The sequence below is a fragment of the Salvelinus namaycush genome, chromosome 9 (genome assembly GCF_016432855.1).
Source record: "Salvelinus namaycush isolate Seneca chromosome 9, SaNama_1.0, whole genome shotgun sequence".
Classification (NCBI taxonomy): Eukaryota; Metazoa; Chordata; class Actinopteri; order Salmoniformes; family Salmonidae; genus Salvelinus; species Salvelinus namaycush.
In genome coordinates, this window is record NC_052315.1 from 36,471,897 (window position 1) to 36,491,028 (window position 19,132).

The following is a 19,132-nucleotide window of genomic DNA, read 5'->3' on the forward strand; positions in this document are numbered from 1 at the left end:
ATTAGCCTCATGAAATGCATTAAGTTGCAGTAAACGGATTACCAAATAATATTTTTTGGGGTGCCCCGGGGCCCCACGTGCAATAGTCTGGCCCTGTTTATTGAATTATTCAAATTGTTCATGACTTTGTCAATCAACTGTTTCTTAATACATCTAAATCATTGTTTAGTGTTGCTGTATCAATATGGACTTTAAAATCCAAGTCCTTTGGGGTCATTTTGACCTCAGGCAAAAACACCTAATTTCTTCTATAGTAATTTCATTGATAGGAATTTTATTTGAATGTAGATTTCTCTGGATCCCCGAGCTAACAAGGTAAAAATCTGTCATTCTGTCCCTAAACAAGGCAGTTAACCCACTGTTCCTAGGCAGTCATTATAAATAAGAATTTGTTCTTCACTGACTTGCCTAGTTAAATAAAGGTAAAAAAACCAAAAAAACACGCTGCCTGGGGTGAAAGAGTGCCGTAGGTTGGCGGCGTCTGTCGGCAAAGCGTTTATGGGTATTAGAGCCTTCCTGCAGATGCCGGTGAGCGGTCTCTCATACCCGCTCACCACGCCGAAACCAGTCGTCGACAGCTGGGACAGTACCAGGCTCCTCCTCCCAGGGAAACATCTAGGGTTGGAAACCAAGGACACACTGAAACGGAGTAAGGCGGAGGGATGAGTGCATGAGTGAGTTCTGAGCATATTCGGCCTAGGCCATGTGGAGAGGCAGAACATTGTTGGCGGAGGTACCATTTCTTGGTTCAGGTGTTCCGTCTGCCCGCTGGTCTGGGGGTGGTACCCGGAGGAGAGGCTGAGGGTGACCCCCAGTCGGTCACAGAAGGCTCGCTACACCTGGGAGACAAATTGGGGCCCGCGGTCAGAGACGATGTCCTCCGGAATCCATACAGACGGAACACCTGCTGGAACATACACTCCGCCAATTCCATGGCGTTAGGTAGATGAGGAAGAGGAACCAGACAACACATTTTTGAAAAACGGATGGTGGTGTTAGAGGATTCAGGAAGGTCTGTGAAGAAGTCAACAGCTATGTGGGACCAGGGTCTGTGAGGGATTGGCAAAGGTTGAAGCTTCCCGGAAGGGAGATGACGAGGGATTTTGGTTTGGGCGCAGACTGGACAGGAGAGTGCGTAATCCCTTACGTCTGATGCCAGTGAGCACCACCAGAACTTCCGGGCTAGAAGTTCGGTGGTTCGTGTAATGCCCAGATGTCCTAACCCCAAGGACGTGTGACACCATTGCATCAGTTGGGGTCTAACAGCTGCTGGTATGTAATTCTTCCCAGCTGGTGTCTCAGGAGGAGCCGGGTCTGAGGTTAGGGCTTCTTGTATAGCAGAGTGAACCTCCCACTGTACCGGTCCCATAATGCAAGAGGAAAGAAGAATGGGTGTAGGGTCTGAGGTATTGGTCCGAAGGTCAAACTGGCGGGAGGGAGCATCAGCTTTTACTTTTTTCTTTTCAGGGATGTAAGTAACATGAAAATGGAAGTGTGTGAAGAGAGCCCAGTGGGCATGTTTGGAGTTTAACCTCTTGGCCTCTCTGATATAGTCCAGATTACAATGATCTGTTAGGACGAGAAAGGGATGTTGTGCGCCCTCCAACCAGTGGCGCCACTCCTCGAGGGCCAGCTTGATGGCGAGGAGTTCTGTTCCCCACATCATAATTCCTCTCAGCGAGGATAACTTCCTGGAAAAGAAGGGACAGGGATGTGATTTGGGAGGTGTTCCCACCCGCTGAGAGAGTATGACTCCTACTCCGGAGGCATCCACCTCCATGGTGAAAGGAAGGGTCGGATCAGGTTGGCGAAGGACAGGAGCTGAGGTGAAGAGGCGTTTCAAGTTGTTGATTGCAGTCAGGGCGGTATCAGTCCATTGAAGGGTCCGGGTCTTTTGGCTAGTAAGGGCAGTGAGGGGAGAGGCCATAGAACTTCTGAATGAACCGGCAATAGAAGTTGGAGAACCCAATGAAACGTTGGAGTTCCTTAATGGTGGTGGGTTTGGGCCAGTTACTGACGCCGGTGACTTTGTTCTCATCTATGCTGACCCCTCCAGGTGTCAGTATGAAGCCGAGGAAGTTTACCGAGGTTACATGGAAGGTCTTCACATAAAAGGTTATGCTCAAGGAGCCGTTGAAGAACCTTTTGCACATGCTGTATGTGATCCTTCAGGGAGTAGGAGTAAATCAGGATGTCATCAATCTAGACGATGAGAAAGCGGTTGATCATATCCTGTAAAACCTCATTCATAAAGGATTAGAAGACGGCGGGGGCGTTCGTAAGGCATGACCAGGTGTTCGTAGTGCCCTCGAGCGGTGATGAAGGCCGTCTTCCATTCGTCGCCTCCACGTATACGGACAAGGTTATATGCACTTCACAGGTCGAGTTTAGTATAGATGTTGGCGCGGCCCACTTGTTCAAGGGACGCTGGGATCAGAGGAAGAGGGTCACGGTTCTTGACCGTGACGTCATTCAATACATGGACGGATGGATATACATGGAAGAAGAAGCTGGACACAGCCGGGGAAGAAGGATGAATGAAACATCAATGTAGTTCTCCATTGCCTCATTTTCCAGGATAGATAGGGGGTAAACACGGCCCATCGGTGGGGACACTCCAGGGAGTAAGTCAATAGCACAGTCTCCTGGGCGATGTGGTGGCAGAGTGGAGGCCTTGGTTTTGCTTAAGACATTGAAGGGTCGTGACAACAATGAGGGTGTCCGAGGATGAGAGTTGAATGGTTTCGGTGTGGAAGACTCCAATCTGGAGGGTGACGCTCTGTGTCAGGTGCGTGCCCAAATGCCGCCCATCCAGGGTGTTAATCCTTAAGGGAGGGGTGACAGGTGTTAGATCAATGTCAAGCTCTTTTACTAACTGGTGATCGATAAAATTACTTGCTGCTCCTGAATCTGTCAAGCCTTCTACGTACTTGGTAACTCCCTTCAAGGTTATCAATACTGGGATGGAGAATTGCTTCTGGGAGATATTTAGAAATAAGGACACGCCTACCTGCATGGCAGCGGAGGGACCCTTCACATCTCTCTGTGGGGAGCGAACAGGGCAATGGCTGAGTAGATGATCTTTCCCGCCACAGTATAGGCAGAGCCCTTCTTGGATCCGGTTTTGATGTTCGATACACGGGAGAGGAGCATGGCCCAACTGCATGGGCTCTGGAAGACTCGGACAGGATGATGGAATCATGGAAAGAGAAGGTTTCGGGTTCCTGGGTGGCAGAGTTCTTCAGCGGTCGGCGATGAGGTGGTCGATGGAGATATGAATGTATTGATTTAAATCCTGAAGGTGACCTCTACAGGCCAGCTCCGCCTGAAGTTCCCTGTTGAGCCCTCTTCGGTAGACGGTAAGTAAAGCAGCCTCATTCCATCAACTCCTTGCAGCCATGGTGCGGAACTCGATGGCATACTCAGCAGCTGAATTGCGACCTTTTGAAGCTCTATGAGGTCTCCTATAGGACGACCAGAGGGAGAGTGATCGAATGCATCTTTGAAGAGGGTGTGAAAATGTGTCTCGGATCCGAGATCTCTGCTGTTGGCAGTCCATATGGCTGTGGCCCAATCCAGGGCTTTGCCTGTGAGTAGAGACAACAAAATCCACCCTGCCCTTGTCGGTGGCGAAGTTAGTGGGGTTGTGCCCAATGTATTTGCTGCGTTGCATCAGACATCGCTGACATTTCCCAGGCGAACCATTATATGTTCCAGGCATGGGTGTGAACGAAGGAGTGCTATGGGTGACGATAGCTGGCATCGGAGGAGTAGGGATAGGCTGGCAGAGAAGATGGAAAATTTCCTCCATAAACTCCTCTTGCTGGGTTAGGCGCTGCTGTAGCTCTGCTGAATCCATTCTGTTTTTAGGCAATGTATTCTGTAATGAATACTCAGGGAGAAAAAGGTGTAGATGGTTTGGTACCCTTCCTCAGATCTGTGCCTCGACACAATCCTGTCTCGGAGCTCAACGGACAATTCCTTCGACCTCAGGCTTCGTTTTTGCTCTGACATGCACTGTCAACTGTGGGACCTTACAGTATATAGACAGTTGTGTGCCTTTCCAATAATGTCCAATCAATTTAGTTTACCACAGGTGAACTCCAATCAAGTTTGTCGAAACATCTCAAGGATGATCAATGGAAACAGGATGCACCTGAGCTCTATTTCGAGTCTCATAGCAAAGGGTCTGAATACTTATGTAAATAAGGTATTTCTGTTTTTATGTATTTTTAATTTGCAAACATTTCTAAAAACCTGTTGTTGTGGGGTATTGTGTGTAGATTGTTGAGGAATTTGTTTTATTTAATTGATTTAAAAAAAAGGCTGTAATGTCACAAAATGTGGGAAAAGTCAAGGAGTCTGGACAGGGAATGACAGAAAACAAGGGTTTGGATGGAGGAGTGTAAGTTAACATTCAGCTCTAACAGAACAAGTCTCTTCGGGACAAGTCTCTGAATGTCCTTGAGTGGCACAGACTTAAACCTGATCGAACATCTCTGAAGAGTCCTGAAAAAAGCTGTGCAGCAATATTCCCCATCCAACCTGACAGAGCTTGAGAGGATCTGCAGAGAAGAATGGGAAAAACTCCCCAAATATAGGTGTGCCAAGTATGTAGCGTCATACCCAAGAAGACTTGAGACTGTAATCACTGTCAAAGGTGCATCAACAAAGCACTGAGTAAAGTATTATTTTTATAAATTAGCACAATTTTCTAAAAACCTTGTGGGGTATTGTGTGGGGGGAAAAACTAGTTAATCAATTTTAGAATAAGGCTGTAACCTAACAAAATGTGGAAAAGGTCAAGGGCCGTGAATACTTTCCAAAGGCACTGTATACCAATGTGTCTCTCACCAATTATGCTATTCACTTTAACTCTCATTAAAAGAGGCCCTGAAGCCACAGACCTCTGGTTTCTGGACGACCTTATAGTGTAAATTCACTGAGAATTCACAAGGAACGCTGGGAGTTGACAGTAGTATATTCACCAATCATACTATTTAGCTTGGCAATGTGACTGTTTGAGTTAATAGTAATCATACATCAACGACACATCAACAAGTTACAGTCAGTCACTTACAATCAGACCAGTGTTAACACAGTCAGTCACTTACAATCAGACCAGTGTTAACACAGTCAGTCACTTACAATCAGACCAGTGTTATTAACACAGTCAGTCACTTACAATCAGACCAGTGTTAACACAGTCAGTCACACATGGAAGTTTGCAGATGATCACTGATTATAAAGAATGAGATGAGATTTTTACGGGCCTCACAACATAGATGTATTAAGTATATTGTATGGTACCATATATACATACGCTTCTCGCTGGGTTCAAAATATACGAGGTACTTAAACTGTTTGGATATATGCTTCATGGAAAGAAATGGGAGAGTGCTAAGTGCAAATTGACTCTTAAAGTTGGGGTGAACAGATATCCTTAAAATATTTCTAATAGTGCTAAACCTTGACAATTAATATATCATCTGTTTTTCTATAGCTCGACATATGTTAACTCAAACATCTGTCCTTGTTGAAATTGAAGGCTAAAATATGTTCTGTTTTTGTAGCCTGTGTAACTAACGCTTGTGGCATTATATTTTCCATTTTTCCTCTTAGCTCCTGCAAATGTCCCATTACTTCCACGCAGTAACAATTGTTGCGTTGTTGCCTCAAATTGGACATCATTAGACTCAGCCATGATCTCAGTTGAAAGCAGTGCAGAAACATTTTTTATAACGACTCTGAGTCTACTTTTTTTCATTGATCTCTTTCGCAGGCGAGGAAGCAGAAAAAAGGTGACAGTATGAAAAAGCGCTGATCACTGTTGCCTTGGTGAAAATACATCATAACAGATTTCACCTCCACCGCAACCAGAGGGAACTAAACATTCTATTCTCACCTTCATTAAAAGGAAGTGAGTCGTGCAAAGTGAGGGAATCACTCGTTGGCGCCGTTAACGTCTTCAATGGCTCTGATTGCTGTTCATTGCTCGCCTGCTGGCTGTAGTAAAAGAGTCAGTGGTGTGAGATGGTGCCAGCCAGGGTGGCAGAGCCAGCAAAGCCAGGCAGGCACTCCCTCTCACGGCTGCTCCAGGAAACAAAGGCTCTAGCAGGAAAACTCAGAGTAAAGGGGGGTGGTGCAGTAATGAGCAATTTACATGATGTTTACTTCCCATTACTTTTGAGTGGGGCCAAGTGAGAAACCTGTTGACTAGTTTGATATGGAAAATCCAGGCCTGGCTACGGCAATGAAAACTTTCTGGCTGGACTAAACAGAAGAATGACTGGATGACTGAATGGTATAAGTGACTAGATAAAACAAACCATGACTATTGGCTTCTGAAGATATCCACATTTTAAATGGCATTGCAAGTGAACAGATACTTTGTCAACAGACATTTTTTCACTAGCAATACTTTGGCTGTAGACAAATATCGGTTTCCAAGTTAATTCAAGGTGTGGAGTTCGACAGAATATACAGTGCATTCAGAAAGTATTCAGACCCCTTGACTTTTTCCACATTTTCTTACGTTACAGCCTTATTCTAAAATGTATTAAATAGATTTTTCCCTCATCAATCTACACACACTTAACAAAGCAAAAACAGGTTAGTAGACATTTTTGCACATGTATTAAAAAACAACATTTACATAAGTATTCAGACCCTTTACTCAGTTGTAGCCAGCGATTTCAGCCTAGAGTCTTCTTGGGTATGACGCTACAAGCTTGGCACACCTGTATTTGGGGAGTTTCTCCCATTCTTCTCTGCAGATCCTATCAAGCTCCACCAGGTTGGATGGGGAGCGTTGTGAATTTTCAGGTCTCTCAAGAGATGTTCGATCAGGTTCAAGTCCACTCTCTGGCTGGGCCACTCAAGGACATTCAGAGACTTGTCCTGAAACCACTCCTGCCTTGTCTTGGCTGTGTGCTTCGGGTTGTTGTCCTGTTGAAAGGTGAAACTTGGCCCCAGTCTGAGGTCCTGAGCGCTCTGGAGCAGGTTTTCGTTAAAGATTCGCTGTAGTTTGCTCAGTTCATCTTTCCCTCGATCCTGACTCGTCTCCCAGTGCCTGCCACTGAAAAACATCCTCACAACATGATACTGCCACCACCATGCTTCACCGTAGGGATGGTGCCAGGTTTCCTCCAGACATGGCACTTGGCATTCAGGCCAAAGAGTTCAATCTGGTTTCATCAGACCAGATAATCTTGTTTCTCATGGTCAACTGTGGGACCTTATCTAGAAAGGTATGTGACTTTCCAAATCATGTCCAATCAATTGAATTTACCACAGGTGGACTTCAATCAAGTTGTTGAAACATCTCAAGGATGATCAATGGAAACAGGATGCACCTGAGCTCAATTTCGAGTCTCATAGCAAAGGGTCTGAATACTGTAATAATGTAAATAAGGTATTTCTGTTTTTGCTTTGTCATTATGGGGTATTGTATGTAGATTGATGAGGATTTGTATTAATTTAATCAATTTGAGAATGAGGCTGTAAAGTAACAAAATGTGGGAAAAGTCAAGGGGTCTGAGTTATTTCCGATTGCACTGTATGGGGGAAGTTTGGATTTAGAAAGATGGATTTTTTTTCTGTACTATTTTTTACACTATTAGCTCAGGAATGTTTTGTGTCATTACATACAGCCGGGAAGAACTATTGGATATTAGAGTTGTGGTAACTCACAAGAACTACCAGCATTACGACCAGGAATACGACTTCCCTGGATCAGATCCTTTTTTCCCCTATCCAGAGCAATTTAACTTATTCCAGAGACTGACCCAAAACATTGCCGGCAGAGGAGAGGCACTCAAGGCGACCTGCTGGTTCGACTTAGGAGGCGTGCACGCCACCCTTCGCTTCCGAGTATATTACTCGCTAATGTTCAGGCTTTGGATAACAAAGTTGATGAGCTTAGAGCAAGGATTTCTTTCCAGAGAGACATCGGGGCCTGTAACATACTTTACCTAACGGAAACATGGCTCTCTTTGAATACTCTGTCGGAGTCGGTAAAGCCAGCAGGATTCTCAGTACATCGCGCAGACAGGAATACATATCTCTCCGGGAAGCAGAAGGGCGAAGGGGTTTGTTTCATGATTAACGACTCATGGTGTAATTCTAGAAACCTACAGGAACTCAAGTCCATTTGTTCACCCGACCTAGAATACCTCATAATTAAATGCCAACCATATTATCTCCCAAGAGAATTATCCTCCAGCATCGCCACGGCCGTTTACATCCCACCTCAAGCCGTTACCTCGACGGCCCTCAAAGACCTTCACTGGAATTTATGCAAACTGGAAACCACAAATCCTGAGTCTGCATTTATTGTAGCTGGGGATTTCAACAAAGCAAATTTGAGGACTAGGCTACCGAGGTCCTATCAACATATCGACTGTACTACGTGCGCTGCTAAGACTCTCGACCATTGCCATTCAATCTTCCTGAATGCTTACCAGGCCCTCCCCCACCCTTTCGGCAAATCTGACCACAACTCCATCTTGCACCTCCCGTCCTATAGGCAGAAACTAAAACAGGAAGGACCCGTGCTTCGAACTAGGCAACGCTGGTCTGACCAATCGGAATCCACGCTTCAGGATTGTTTTGATATCGTGAACTGGGATATGTTACGGGTAGCTTGCGAGAATAATCTAGACACATACACAGATACGGTGACTGAGTTTATAAGGAAGTGTATAGGAGATGTAATACCCACTGTGACTATTTAAACCTACCCTAACCAGAAACTGTGGATAGATGGTAACATTCGCGTGAAACTGAAAGCGCGAACCACTGCATTTAACCATGGCAAGGTCACTGGTAATATGGCAGAATATAAAAAGTGTAGTTATTCACCCCGCAAGGCAATCAAACAAGCTAAACGTCAGTATAGAGATAAAGGGGAGTCGCAATTCAATGACTCAGACACGAGACGTATGTGGCAGGGACTACAGACAATCACGGACTACAAAAGGAAAACCAGCCACTTCGCCGAGACCGACGTCTTGCTTCCGGACAGGCTAAACACATTCTTTGCACGCTTTGAGGATAACACAAAGCCACCGACATGGCCCGCTACCATGGACTGTTGGCTCTCCTTCTCCTTGGCTGACGTGAGTAAAACATTTAAACATGTTAAGCTTTGCAAGGCTGCCGGCCCTGCCTTACCTGACACCCTAGACCCAATTCAATTTGCTTACTGCCCCAATTGAGCCACAGATGATGCAATCGCCATCACTCTGCACACTGCCTTATCCCATCTGGACAAGAGGAATGCCTATGTAAGAATGCTGTTTATTGACTATAGCTCAGCATTCAACACCATGGTACCCTCCAAGCTCATCATTAAGCTTGAGGCCCTGGGTCTGAACCCCGCCCTCTGCAACTGGGTCCTGGACTTCCTGATGGGCCGCCCCCAGGTGGTGAAGGTAGGAAACATCACCTCCACTCCGCTGTTCCTCAACACTGGGGCCCCACAAGAGTGTGTACTCAGCCCCCTCCTGTAATCCCTGTTCACCCATGACTGCATGGCCAATCTTCCGGCGCCGACCGAGATGGCCGCCTCGTTCCTAGGAAAATATGCAGTATTTTGTTTTTTTATGTGTTATTCCTTACATTGGTACCCCAGGTAATCTTAGGTTTCATTACATACAGTCGGGAGGAACTACTGAATATAAGAGCAACGTCAACTCACCATCGTTACAACCAGGAATATGACTTTCCCGAAGCGGATCCAGTGTTTTGCCTTCCACCCAATACAATGGATCTGATCCCAGCCGGCGACCCTAAGCGACGCCGAAAAAGGGGCAAACGAGGCGGTCTCCTGGTCAGGCTTCGGAGACGGGCACATCGCGCTCCACTCCCTAGCATACTACTCGCCAATGTCCAGTCTCTTGACAATAAGGTTGATGAAATCCGAGCAAGGGTAACATTTCAGAGAGACATCAGAGATTGTAACGTTCTCTGCTTCACGGAAACATGGCTCACTCAAGAGACGCTAACGGAGTCGGTGCAGCCAGCTGGTTTCTTCACGCATCGCGCCGACAGAAACAAACATCTTTCTGGTAAGAAGAGGGGCGGGGTGTATGCCTTATGATTAACGAGACGTGGTGTGATCATAACAACATACAGGGACTCAAGTCATTCTGTTCACCTGATCTAGAATTCCTCACAATCAAATGTCGACCGCATTATCTACCAAGGGAATTCTCTTCGATTATAATCACAGCCGTATATATTCCCCCCCAAGCAGACACATCGATGGCCCTGAACGAACTTTATCTGACTCTTTGTAAACTGGAAACCACACACCCTGAGGCTGCATTCATCGTAGCTGGGGATTTTAACAAGGCTAATCTGAAAACAAAACTCCCTAAATTCTATCAGCATATCGATTGTGCTACCAGGGCTGGTAAAACCTTGGATCATTGTTATACTAACTTCCGCGACGCATATAAGGCCCTCCCCCGCCCTCCTTTCGGAAAAGCTGACCACGACTCCATTTTGTTGCTTCCAGCCTACAAACAGAAACTAAAACAACAAGCTCCCTCGCTCAGGTCTGTTCAACGCTGGTCCGACCAATCTGATTCCACGCTTCAAGACTGCTTCGATCACGTGGATTGGGATATGTTCCGCATTGCATCCAACAACAATATTGACGAATACGCTGATTCGGTGAGCGAGTTCATTAGAAAGTGCATTGACGATGTCGTACCCACAGCAACGATTAAAACATTCCCAAACCAGAAACCGTGGATTGATGGCAGCATTCGCGTGAAACTGAAAGCACGAACCACTGCTTTTAACCAGGGCAAGGTGACCGGAAACATGACCGAATACAAACAGTGTAGCTATTCTCTCCGCAAGGCAATCAAACAAGCTAAGTCCCAGTATAGAGACAAAGTAGAGTCGCAATTCAACAGCTCAGACACAAGAGGTATGTGGCAGGGTCTACAGTCAATCACGGATTACAAAAAGAAAACCAGCCCCGTCGCGGCCCAGGATGTCTTGCTCCCAGACAGGCTAAATAACTTTTTTGCTCGCTTTGAGGACAATACAGTGCCACTGACACGGCTAGCTACCAAAACCTGCGGGCTCTCCTTCACTGCAGCCGAGGTGAGTAAAACATTTAAACGTGTTAACCCTCGCAAGGCTGCAGGCCCAGACGGCATTCCCAGCCGCGTCCTCAGAGCATGCGCAGACCAGCTGGCTGGTGTGTTTAAGGACATATTCAATCAATCCTTATCCCAGTCTGCTGTTCCCACATGCTTCAAGAGGGCCACCATTGTTCCTGTTCCCAAGAAAGCTAAGGTAACTGAGCTAAACGACTACCGCCCCGTAGCACTCACTTCCGTCATCATGAAGTGCTTTGAGAGACTAGTCAAGGACCATATCACCTCCACCCTACCTGACACCCTAGACCCACTCCAATTTGCTTACCGACCCAATAGGTCCACAGACGACGCAATCGCAACCACACTGCACACTGCCCTAACCCATCTGGACAAGAGGAATACCTATGTGAGAATGCTGTTCATCGACTACAGCTCAGCATTTAACACCATAGTACCCTCCAAACTCGTCATCAAGCTCGAGACCCTGGGTCTCGACCCCGCCCTGTGCAACTGGGTCCTGGACTTCCTGACGGGCCGCCCCCAGGTGGTGAGGGTAGGTAACAACACCTCCACCCCGCTGATCCTCAACACCGGGAACCCACAAGGGTGCGTTCTGAGCCCTCTCCTGTACTCCCTGTTCACCCACGACTGCGTGGCCATGCACGCCTCCAACTCAATCATCAAGTTTGCGGACGACACTACAGTGGTAGGCTTGATTACCAACAACGACGAGACGGCCTACAGGGAGGAGGTGAGGGCCCTCGGAGTGTGGTGTCAGGAAAATAACCTCACACTCAACGTCAACAAAACAAAGGAGATGATTGTGGACTTCAGGAAACAGCAGAGGGAGCACCCCCCTATCCACATCGACGGGACAGTAGTGGAGAAGGTGGAAAGTTTTAAGTTCCTCGGTGTACACATCACGGACAAACTGAATTGGTCCACCCACACAGACAGCGTTGTGAAGAATGCGCAGCAGTGCCTCTTCAACCTCAGGAGGCTGAAGAAATTCGGCTTGTCACCAAAAGCACTCACAAACTTCTACAGATGCACAATCGAGATCATCCTGTCGGGCTGTATCACCGCCTGGTACGGCAACTGCTCCGCCCACAACCGTAAGGCTCTCCAGAGGGTAGTGAGGTCTGCACAACGCATCACCGGGGGCAAACTACCTGCCCTCCAGGACACCTACACCACCCGATGTCACAGGAAGGCCATAAAGATCATCAAGGACAACAACCACCCAAGCCACTGCCTGTTCACCCCGCTATCATCCAGAAGGCGAGGTCAGTACAGGTGCATCAAAGCAGGGACCGAGAGACTGAAAAACAGCTTCTATCTCAAGGCCATCAGACTGTTAAACAGCCACCACTAACATTTAGTGGCCGCTGCCAACATACTGACTCAACTCCAGCCACTTTAATAATGGGAATTGATGGAAATTATGTAAAAATGTACCACTAGCCACTTTAAACAATGCCACTTAATATAATGTTTACATACCCTACATTACTCATCTCATATGTATATGTATATACTGTACTCTATATCATCTACTGCATCTTGCCATCTTTATGTAATACATGTATCACTAGCCACTTTAAACTATGCCACTTTATGTTTACATACCCTACATTACTCATCTCATATGTATATACTGTACTCTATACCATCTACTGCATCTTGCCTATGCCGTTCTGTACCATCACTCATTCATATATCTTTATGTACATATTCTTTATCCCTTTACACTTGTGTGTATAAGGTAGTAGTTGTGGAATTGTTAGGTTAGATTACTTGTTGGTTATTACTGCATTGTCGGAACTAGAAGCACAAGCATTTCGCTACACTCGCATTAACATCTGCTAACCATGTGTATGTGACAAATAAAATTTGATTTGGTTTGATTTTAATCACTCCTCCAACTCAATCATCAAGTTTGCAAACGACACAACAGTACTAGACTTGATTACCAACGATGACGAGACAGCCTACACGGAGGAGGTGAGGGCTTGGGAGTGTGGTGCCTGGAGAAAAACCTCTCAGTTAATAAAACAAAGATGATAATCGTGGACTTCAGGAAACAGCAGAGGGTGCACCCCCTATCTACATCGACGCAACCACAGTGGAGAAGGTGGAAAGCTTCAAGTTCCTTGGCATACACATCACTGTCAAACTGAAATGGACCACATACACAGACAGTGTGGCGAAGAAGGTGCAACAGAGCCTCTTCAACCTCAGGTGGCTAAAGAAATTTGGCTTGTCACCTAAAACCCTCACAAACCTTTACAGATGCACAATTGAAAGCATCCTGTCGGGCTGTATCACCGCCTGGTTCGGCAACTGCAAGGCTCTCCAGATGGTGGTGCGGTCTGCCCAACGCATTACCGGTGGCAAACTACCCTCCCAACAGGACACCTACAGCACCCAATGTCACAGGAAGGCCATAAAGATAATCAGGACATCAACCACTCTGTCACGCCCTGACCTTAGAGATCCTTTTTATGTCTCTATTTTGGTTTGGTCAGGGCGTGAGTTGGGGTGGGAATTCTATGTTTTGTGTTTCTATGATTTTCTATTTCTATGTTTTGGCCGGGTATGGTTCTCAATCAGGGACAGCTGTCTATCGTTGTCTCTGATTGGGAACCATACTTAGGTAGCTTTTTTTCCCACCGTTCTTTGTGGGAAGTTGTCTTTGTTTGTTGGCACTATTGCCTTTAGCTTCACGGTTTGTTTTGTATGGTTAATTGTTTTTTGTCGGCGTCATTCTTAAATAAAGTAAAATGTACGCTCACCACGCTGCACCTCGGTCCTCATCCTTCAACAGCCGTGACACACCCGAGCCACTGCCTATTCAGCCTGTTATCATCCAGAAGGCGAGGTCAGTACAGGTGCATCAAAGCTGGGACCGAGAGACTGAAAAACAGCTTCTATCTCAAGGCCATCAGACTGTTAAACAGCCATCACTAGCACATTAGAGGCTGCTGCCTATAGGCATAGACTAGAAATCACTGGCCACTTTAAGCAATGGAGCACTAGTCACTTTAATGTTTACATATTTGGCATTACTCACCTCATATTTATATTCTGTATTCTATACTATTCTACGGTATCTCATTCACTTAATAATGTTTACATATCTTGCATTACTCATCTCATATGTATATACTGTATTCTATACTATTCTACTGTATCTTAGTCGTTCCGCTCTGACATTGCTCGCCCATATGTATATAGTCTTAATTCATTCCTACTTAGATTTGTGTGTATTGGGTATATGTTGAATAATTTGTTTGATATTACTTGTTAGATATTACTGCACTGTCGGAGCTAGAAGTAGAAGCATTTCGCTAATCACTTGTATGTGACCAATAAAATGTTGATTTGATGTGTATTTGTGTAGCAAACCAAGCTCCCAAACCCCATACTCTCATTAGTACTTCACATTGAGGTAAACTGTCAATACCACTAAATAAACTCAGCTGACCTCTGCTACATGTGCAGTACAATCATTTAGAGCAGTCTCCCTAGACACTTCTAACCACCTCCCTCCATCTCCACCCACAGGTTTATGATGCTGAGCCTTGAGTTCGACCACTCCTGTCGCTACGACTATGTAGAGGTGCGTGATGGCGACAGCATCAACTCTCGTGTGATTGGTCGGTTCTGTGGGAACGACAGGCCTGCTCCAATCCAGAGCTCCGGCAACTCCCTACATGTCCTGTTTGTGTCCGATGGCTATAAGAACTTTGACGGCTTCTTTGCCACCTTCCAGGAGAGCTCAGGTAGGAACAGTACATGTCTGAGAGGAAACTTATGACTCTCATGGTGACTAAGTAGATCACTGTGGATTTTGTAGCAAAAGTATGCTCATTCAATATTATTATAATTGTGGTTTGGATGGAAATGAGTTTAGAAAGTTGAAAAAAGCTACCTGAATGTTAACTGTTATGATAACTAAGCAGGGCACACCCTTATCAAACTCCTGCCTGGGGATCCCTGCTTGGCAGCCTAACAGAGAAACCCCTTATTAATTACCAACTTAACCTGTCACTCAGTTACTCATTCAAACCCAATCACTATGAACACACACTGTAACACAGTACTGCAAGCCAGCTGTACTCATGCCAAAAATACATATTGTAGTAGGCTACTGTACATCTTTAGGGAAGGGTGTTGGAGAGTAGGCATGAATTTTCACACTTTTATACCATCTTTAAATGTTTTGCCATATCCCCAACATAAGCTATCCACTACAAATTTCCGCGCCAGTTCAAAGCAATACTAAGGACACAGCAATGGTTCCTCTCCTAGTCTCCTTAATATTGCAGATGAAGGGAGGGAGCAAGGAAAGCCTGCAATTATTTATATATATATATTTATTTACTGCTGTTATGTAGTCCATTTTATGTGTCTAAGCATCCTTCCTGCTCTGTGTGTTTTCAGCATGCAGCTCGTCCCCCTGTCTCCATGATGGAACCTGTATCCTGGACACGTCCTACTCCTACCACTGTGGCTGTCTGGCTGGCTACACTGGACAGAGGTGTGAGAATGGTGAGTACACTAAACTTTGGGTTAGCCTATTCACAAAGGTGATGTGACATGTGTACGTCAGATGAAGTACAGTTAAAACAAAGACCACAGACAACAAGCATGCAGAGTATCTATGTTGGACTTCTCCCCTGACCATATCCTCAGAGTCCCATAAGTGCTAACAACAGCGAGTGAGTCACCAGCACAAGGGCTCTGTGGTGTGGAGAGCTTCCAGACCAGCTGCCTTCCCTACTGGTCATCTCGCTCTCTGGCCCAGGCCAATCAGCTGCTTGTAAAAACTGTCACGTGTCGACAGATGGACCATAAACCGCTATAACCACTTGACGGAATTAGAACTTCATGAAACTACAGCTCACCATCTGAGTTTATATATGGATAATAAATGTCTTGGAGAGAAAGACTGACAGAGAGAATGACGAGAGAGAGGGAGAGACAGTGAGGAAGAGAGACAGATAATGATAGATATTGGCAGACAGAGAATGAGTAAGCAAGGCTAAACTAAGCTAGGCATCCCTATGGCCATCTGTATCTGCGGCAGTCATCTGGCTGCCACCCACACAATGCCAGACAGCCCCCTACCTCATCCTAATAGAGGTCCAACAGGGCCCTATATTTCTGGAGCTCCTTCTGTCCACATCTCCACCACAACCCTGCTTCTTTATGGGTGTCTGGACGCAGGCCTGGGTTTCCATACCCACCACCACACCACTCCCCTTTCCTCCTCCCGGACCCAGAGAAAACAGGTTGGCCAAGAACCCTATCCATTTTTTCAGGTGGTTTTATTTTCAGGGCTACAGTTGAGTCTATAAAACTAATGGTGAAACAAACCTGCCTCTATAATCTAAGCCAGCTTTTCCGTTGGATGAGAGGCGCTCATAAAACGCACGGGAGAATTGGAGGGATGGAATTCCGTACACGTTGTTCGTTCAGCTGGTATTCCCATGAGGAGAGTTGGCCTGCTCGTTTGTGAGGTAGATTTAGGATAACACTAATGTGGTGTGTGTTGTGGAAACACGTGTACATTACTCCCAGTTTATCCCAGAGGCAGTCAGTTCGACAAAAGAACTGAAATGGTGGATTTGGCAGCAGCTGCACTTCGGGTCTGCAATAATTTACCTATCATTAAACAATATTCCAACCAATCTTCTTCAGGATAACATGCTTTGAAGACACGATTATTTCTTGACTCTGTATATTTCCGATGAGGCAACAGTCTATATTTTAGATGATTATTGAAACATAGTTTCTGAGGCGTTTACAGGAGTTAGTGGTGGATTAATGAGGCTTCATTAATCGTAACATCCTCTGTTAGCATTCCTTAATAATGGCTATGACTCATCCCAGTAGAGACAACCCAGTAGAAGATTGACTATACTGGGGTAGACAGACAGACACTGTGATGGGAGGACAGGGGTGTGGGCAAACACAGAGGATATGATAGACTCTCATTTTAACACCCCCACACCTTTTATCTGTTTTTCTAAAAAAGAAAATGACTTAACAGGGTGGTGCACCTTTTCCTTTTCCACATGCGGAAAGCCAAGTGAAAGCTCCCTGTCCCGTCCCACGTGCAGCTCCACTAGAGGGTGGAAATGTTGGTAGGCAGGGAGATAGTGATAATAGGGAGGGTTCCTCTGATGGTTTTGGGTCACACCGCTGTCAGACCACGGCCAGAGAGGGGGAGAGAGGCATGGGGCTGGTCCTATGATACAGTATGGTCCCAAAAGGGGATATCAAATCAAAATCAAACAAATCACATTTTATTGGTCTCATGCACATATTTAGTAGATGTTATTGCGGGTGTAGCGAAATGCTTGTGTATCCCCTGTTACAAAGTGATATGATGCACATAATAACAGCCCTACATATACACACCCCTTGTTCATGTGTGTGTATGGGGGGGGGGGGGGGTTGTAGGTGTGTACATGTGTTTGTGCTTGGTATTTTGCTTTGTTCCGGGCCAGAGAGAGGGGAACCGATAGTGAATTACAAATTGACGTGTTCTATTTGTGTCAATCAAGTTCTCTGTTTCAAAGTCAGGCATTGTCTTTATTTAAAACATTTTTTTTACCTTTAGGCAAGTCAGTTCAGAGCAAATTCCTGTTTACAATGACAGCCTATTAAAAAGGCAAAAGGGCTCCTGCTGGGACGGGAGCTGGGATTAAAAATACAAATTAAAAAAATATAAGACAAAACACACATCACGACAAGAGAGAGACAACACAACACTACATAAAGAGAGACCTAAGACAACAACATAGCATGTCAGCAACACAACATGACAACAACATGGTAGCAACACAACATGGCAGCAGCACAAAACAGGGTACAGACATTATTGGGCGCAGACAACAGCACAAAGGGCAAGAAGGTAGAGACAGCAATAATAACGCAAAGGAGCCACAACTGTCTGAACAATTACACCCACTATTCCATTCCACTCTACCAACCCACGCCCTACTCTACCAACCCACGCCCTACTCTACCAACCCACGCCCTACTCTACCAACCCACGCCCTCCTCTACCAACCCACGCCCTACTCTACCAACCCACGCCCTACTCTACCAACCCACGCCCTACTCTACCAACCCACGCCCTACTCTACCAACCCAAGCCCTACTCTACCAACCCACGCCCTACTCTACCAACCCACGCCCTACTCTACCAACCCACGCCCTACTCTACCAACCCACGCCCTACTCTACCAACCCAAGCCCTATTCTACCAACCCACGCCATACTCTACCAACCCACGCCTTACTCTACCAACCCAAGCCCTACTCTACCAACCCACATCATAAAAACACTTTACTGCTGTGGAAACTAAAGCTTATTTTTACTAGGACTGTTCTATTTATTCCTCTGTACGTCGCCTTGTGAGCTGTTCAGACTTTTTCCAGGCCTGCTGAAATGACCTATTAATAAGGCAGTACGATGTGGAGGCTACATTTATAAACTTCTAGCTAGTCAAAGACGCAATTCTGAGGAGGAAGAAATGGTTTGTAAATAATGAACTGGGTTCTGAGAGCCCTCAGGCTGTAGGTGGCTATTCAGAAAGAGTTGTGGTTATACCAGACAACACAATGCTAATACTGTATCACACAGCAGTGAACACACTGAAGTGGTGTTTATAGCTGGCAGAAGATTGGTAACATTATAGTGAACAGAAGACAAAACACAATGTGCTCAGAAAGCATGAGAAGGGTTGTGTGTAATTGTGTATGTGTGTGTATGGGTTTGTGTGTATCCCTCTAGTTGTACGTTGTCGGAGGCCCCCGGTACCTGTCCATGGCACCACAGAGGGGTTATTCTATCACTCAGGGGCACAAGTCATATTCAGCTGTGGTCCTGGGTTCGAGCTGAGGGGGATCCGCACAGCCGTATGCCTCCGGGATGGCACCTGGAGCGCCCCTGCCCCCCAGTGTGGTAAGAGGCCAGTGAGAGAGAGGGGCACAGAG

At 46.0% G+C, this 19,132-nt stretch overlaps 1 protein-coding gene across 1 annotated transcript in view; it reads left to right on the plus strand.

Moving 5' to 3' along the window:
* LOC120054025 (inactive serine protease PAMR1-like) overlaps window positions 1-19,132 on the plus strand; it is a 68,999-nt gene that overhangs the window by 43,243 nt on the left and 6,624 nt on the right. Inside the window, exons 5-7 of the mRNA XM_039001384.1 lie at window positions 14,688-14,905; window positions 15,567-15,674; window positions 18,930-19,100. Coding sequence (XP_038857312.1) covers window positions 14,688-14,905; window positions 15,567-15,674; window positions 18,930-19,100 — 497 coding nt within the window. The remainder of the gene's footprint in view (window positions 1-14,687; window positions 14,906-15,566; window positions 15,675-18,929; window positions 19,101-19,132) is intronic.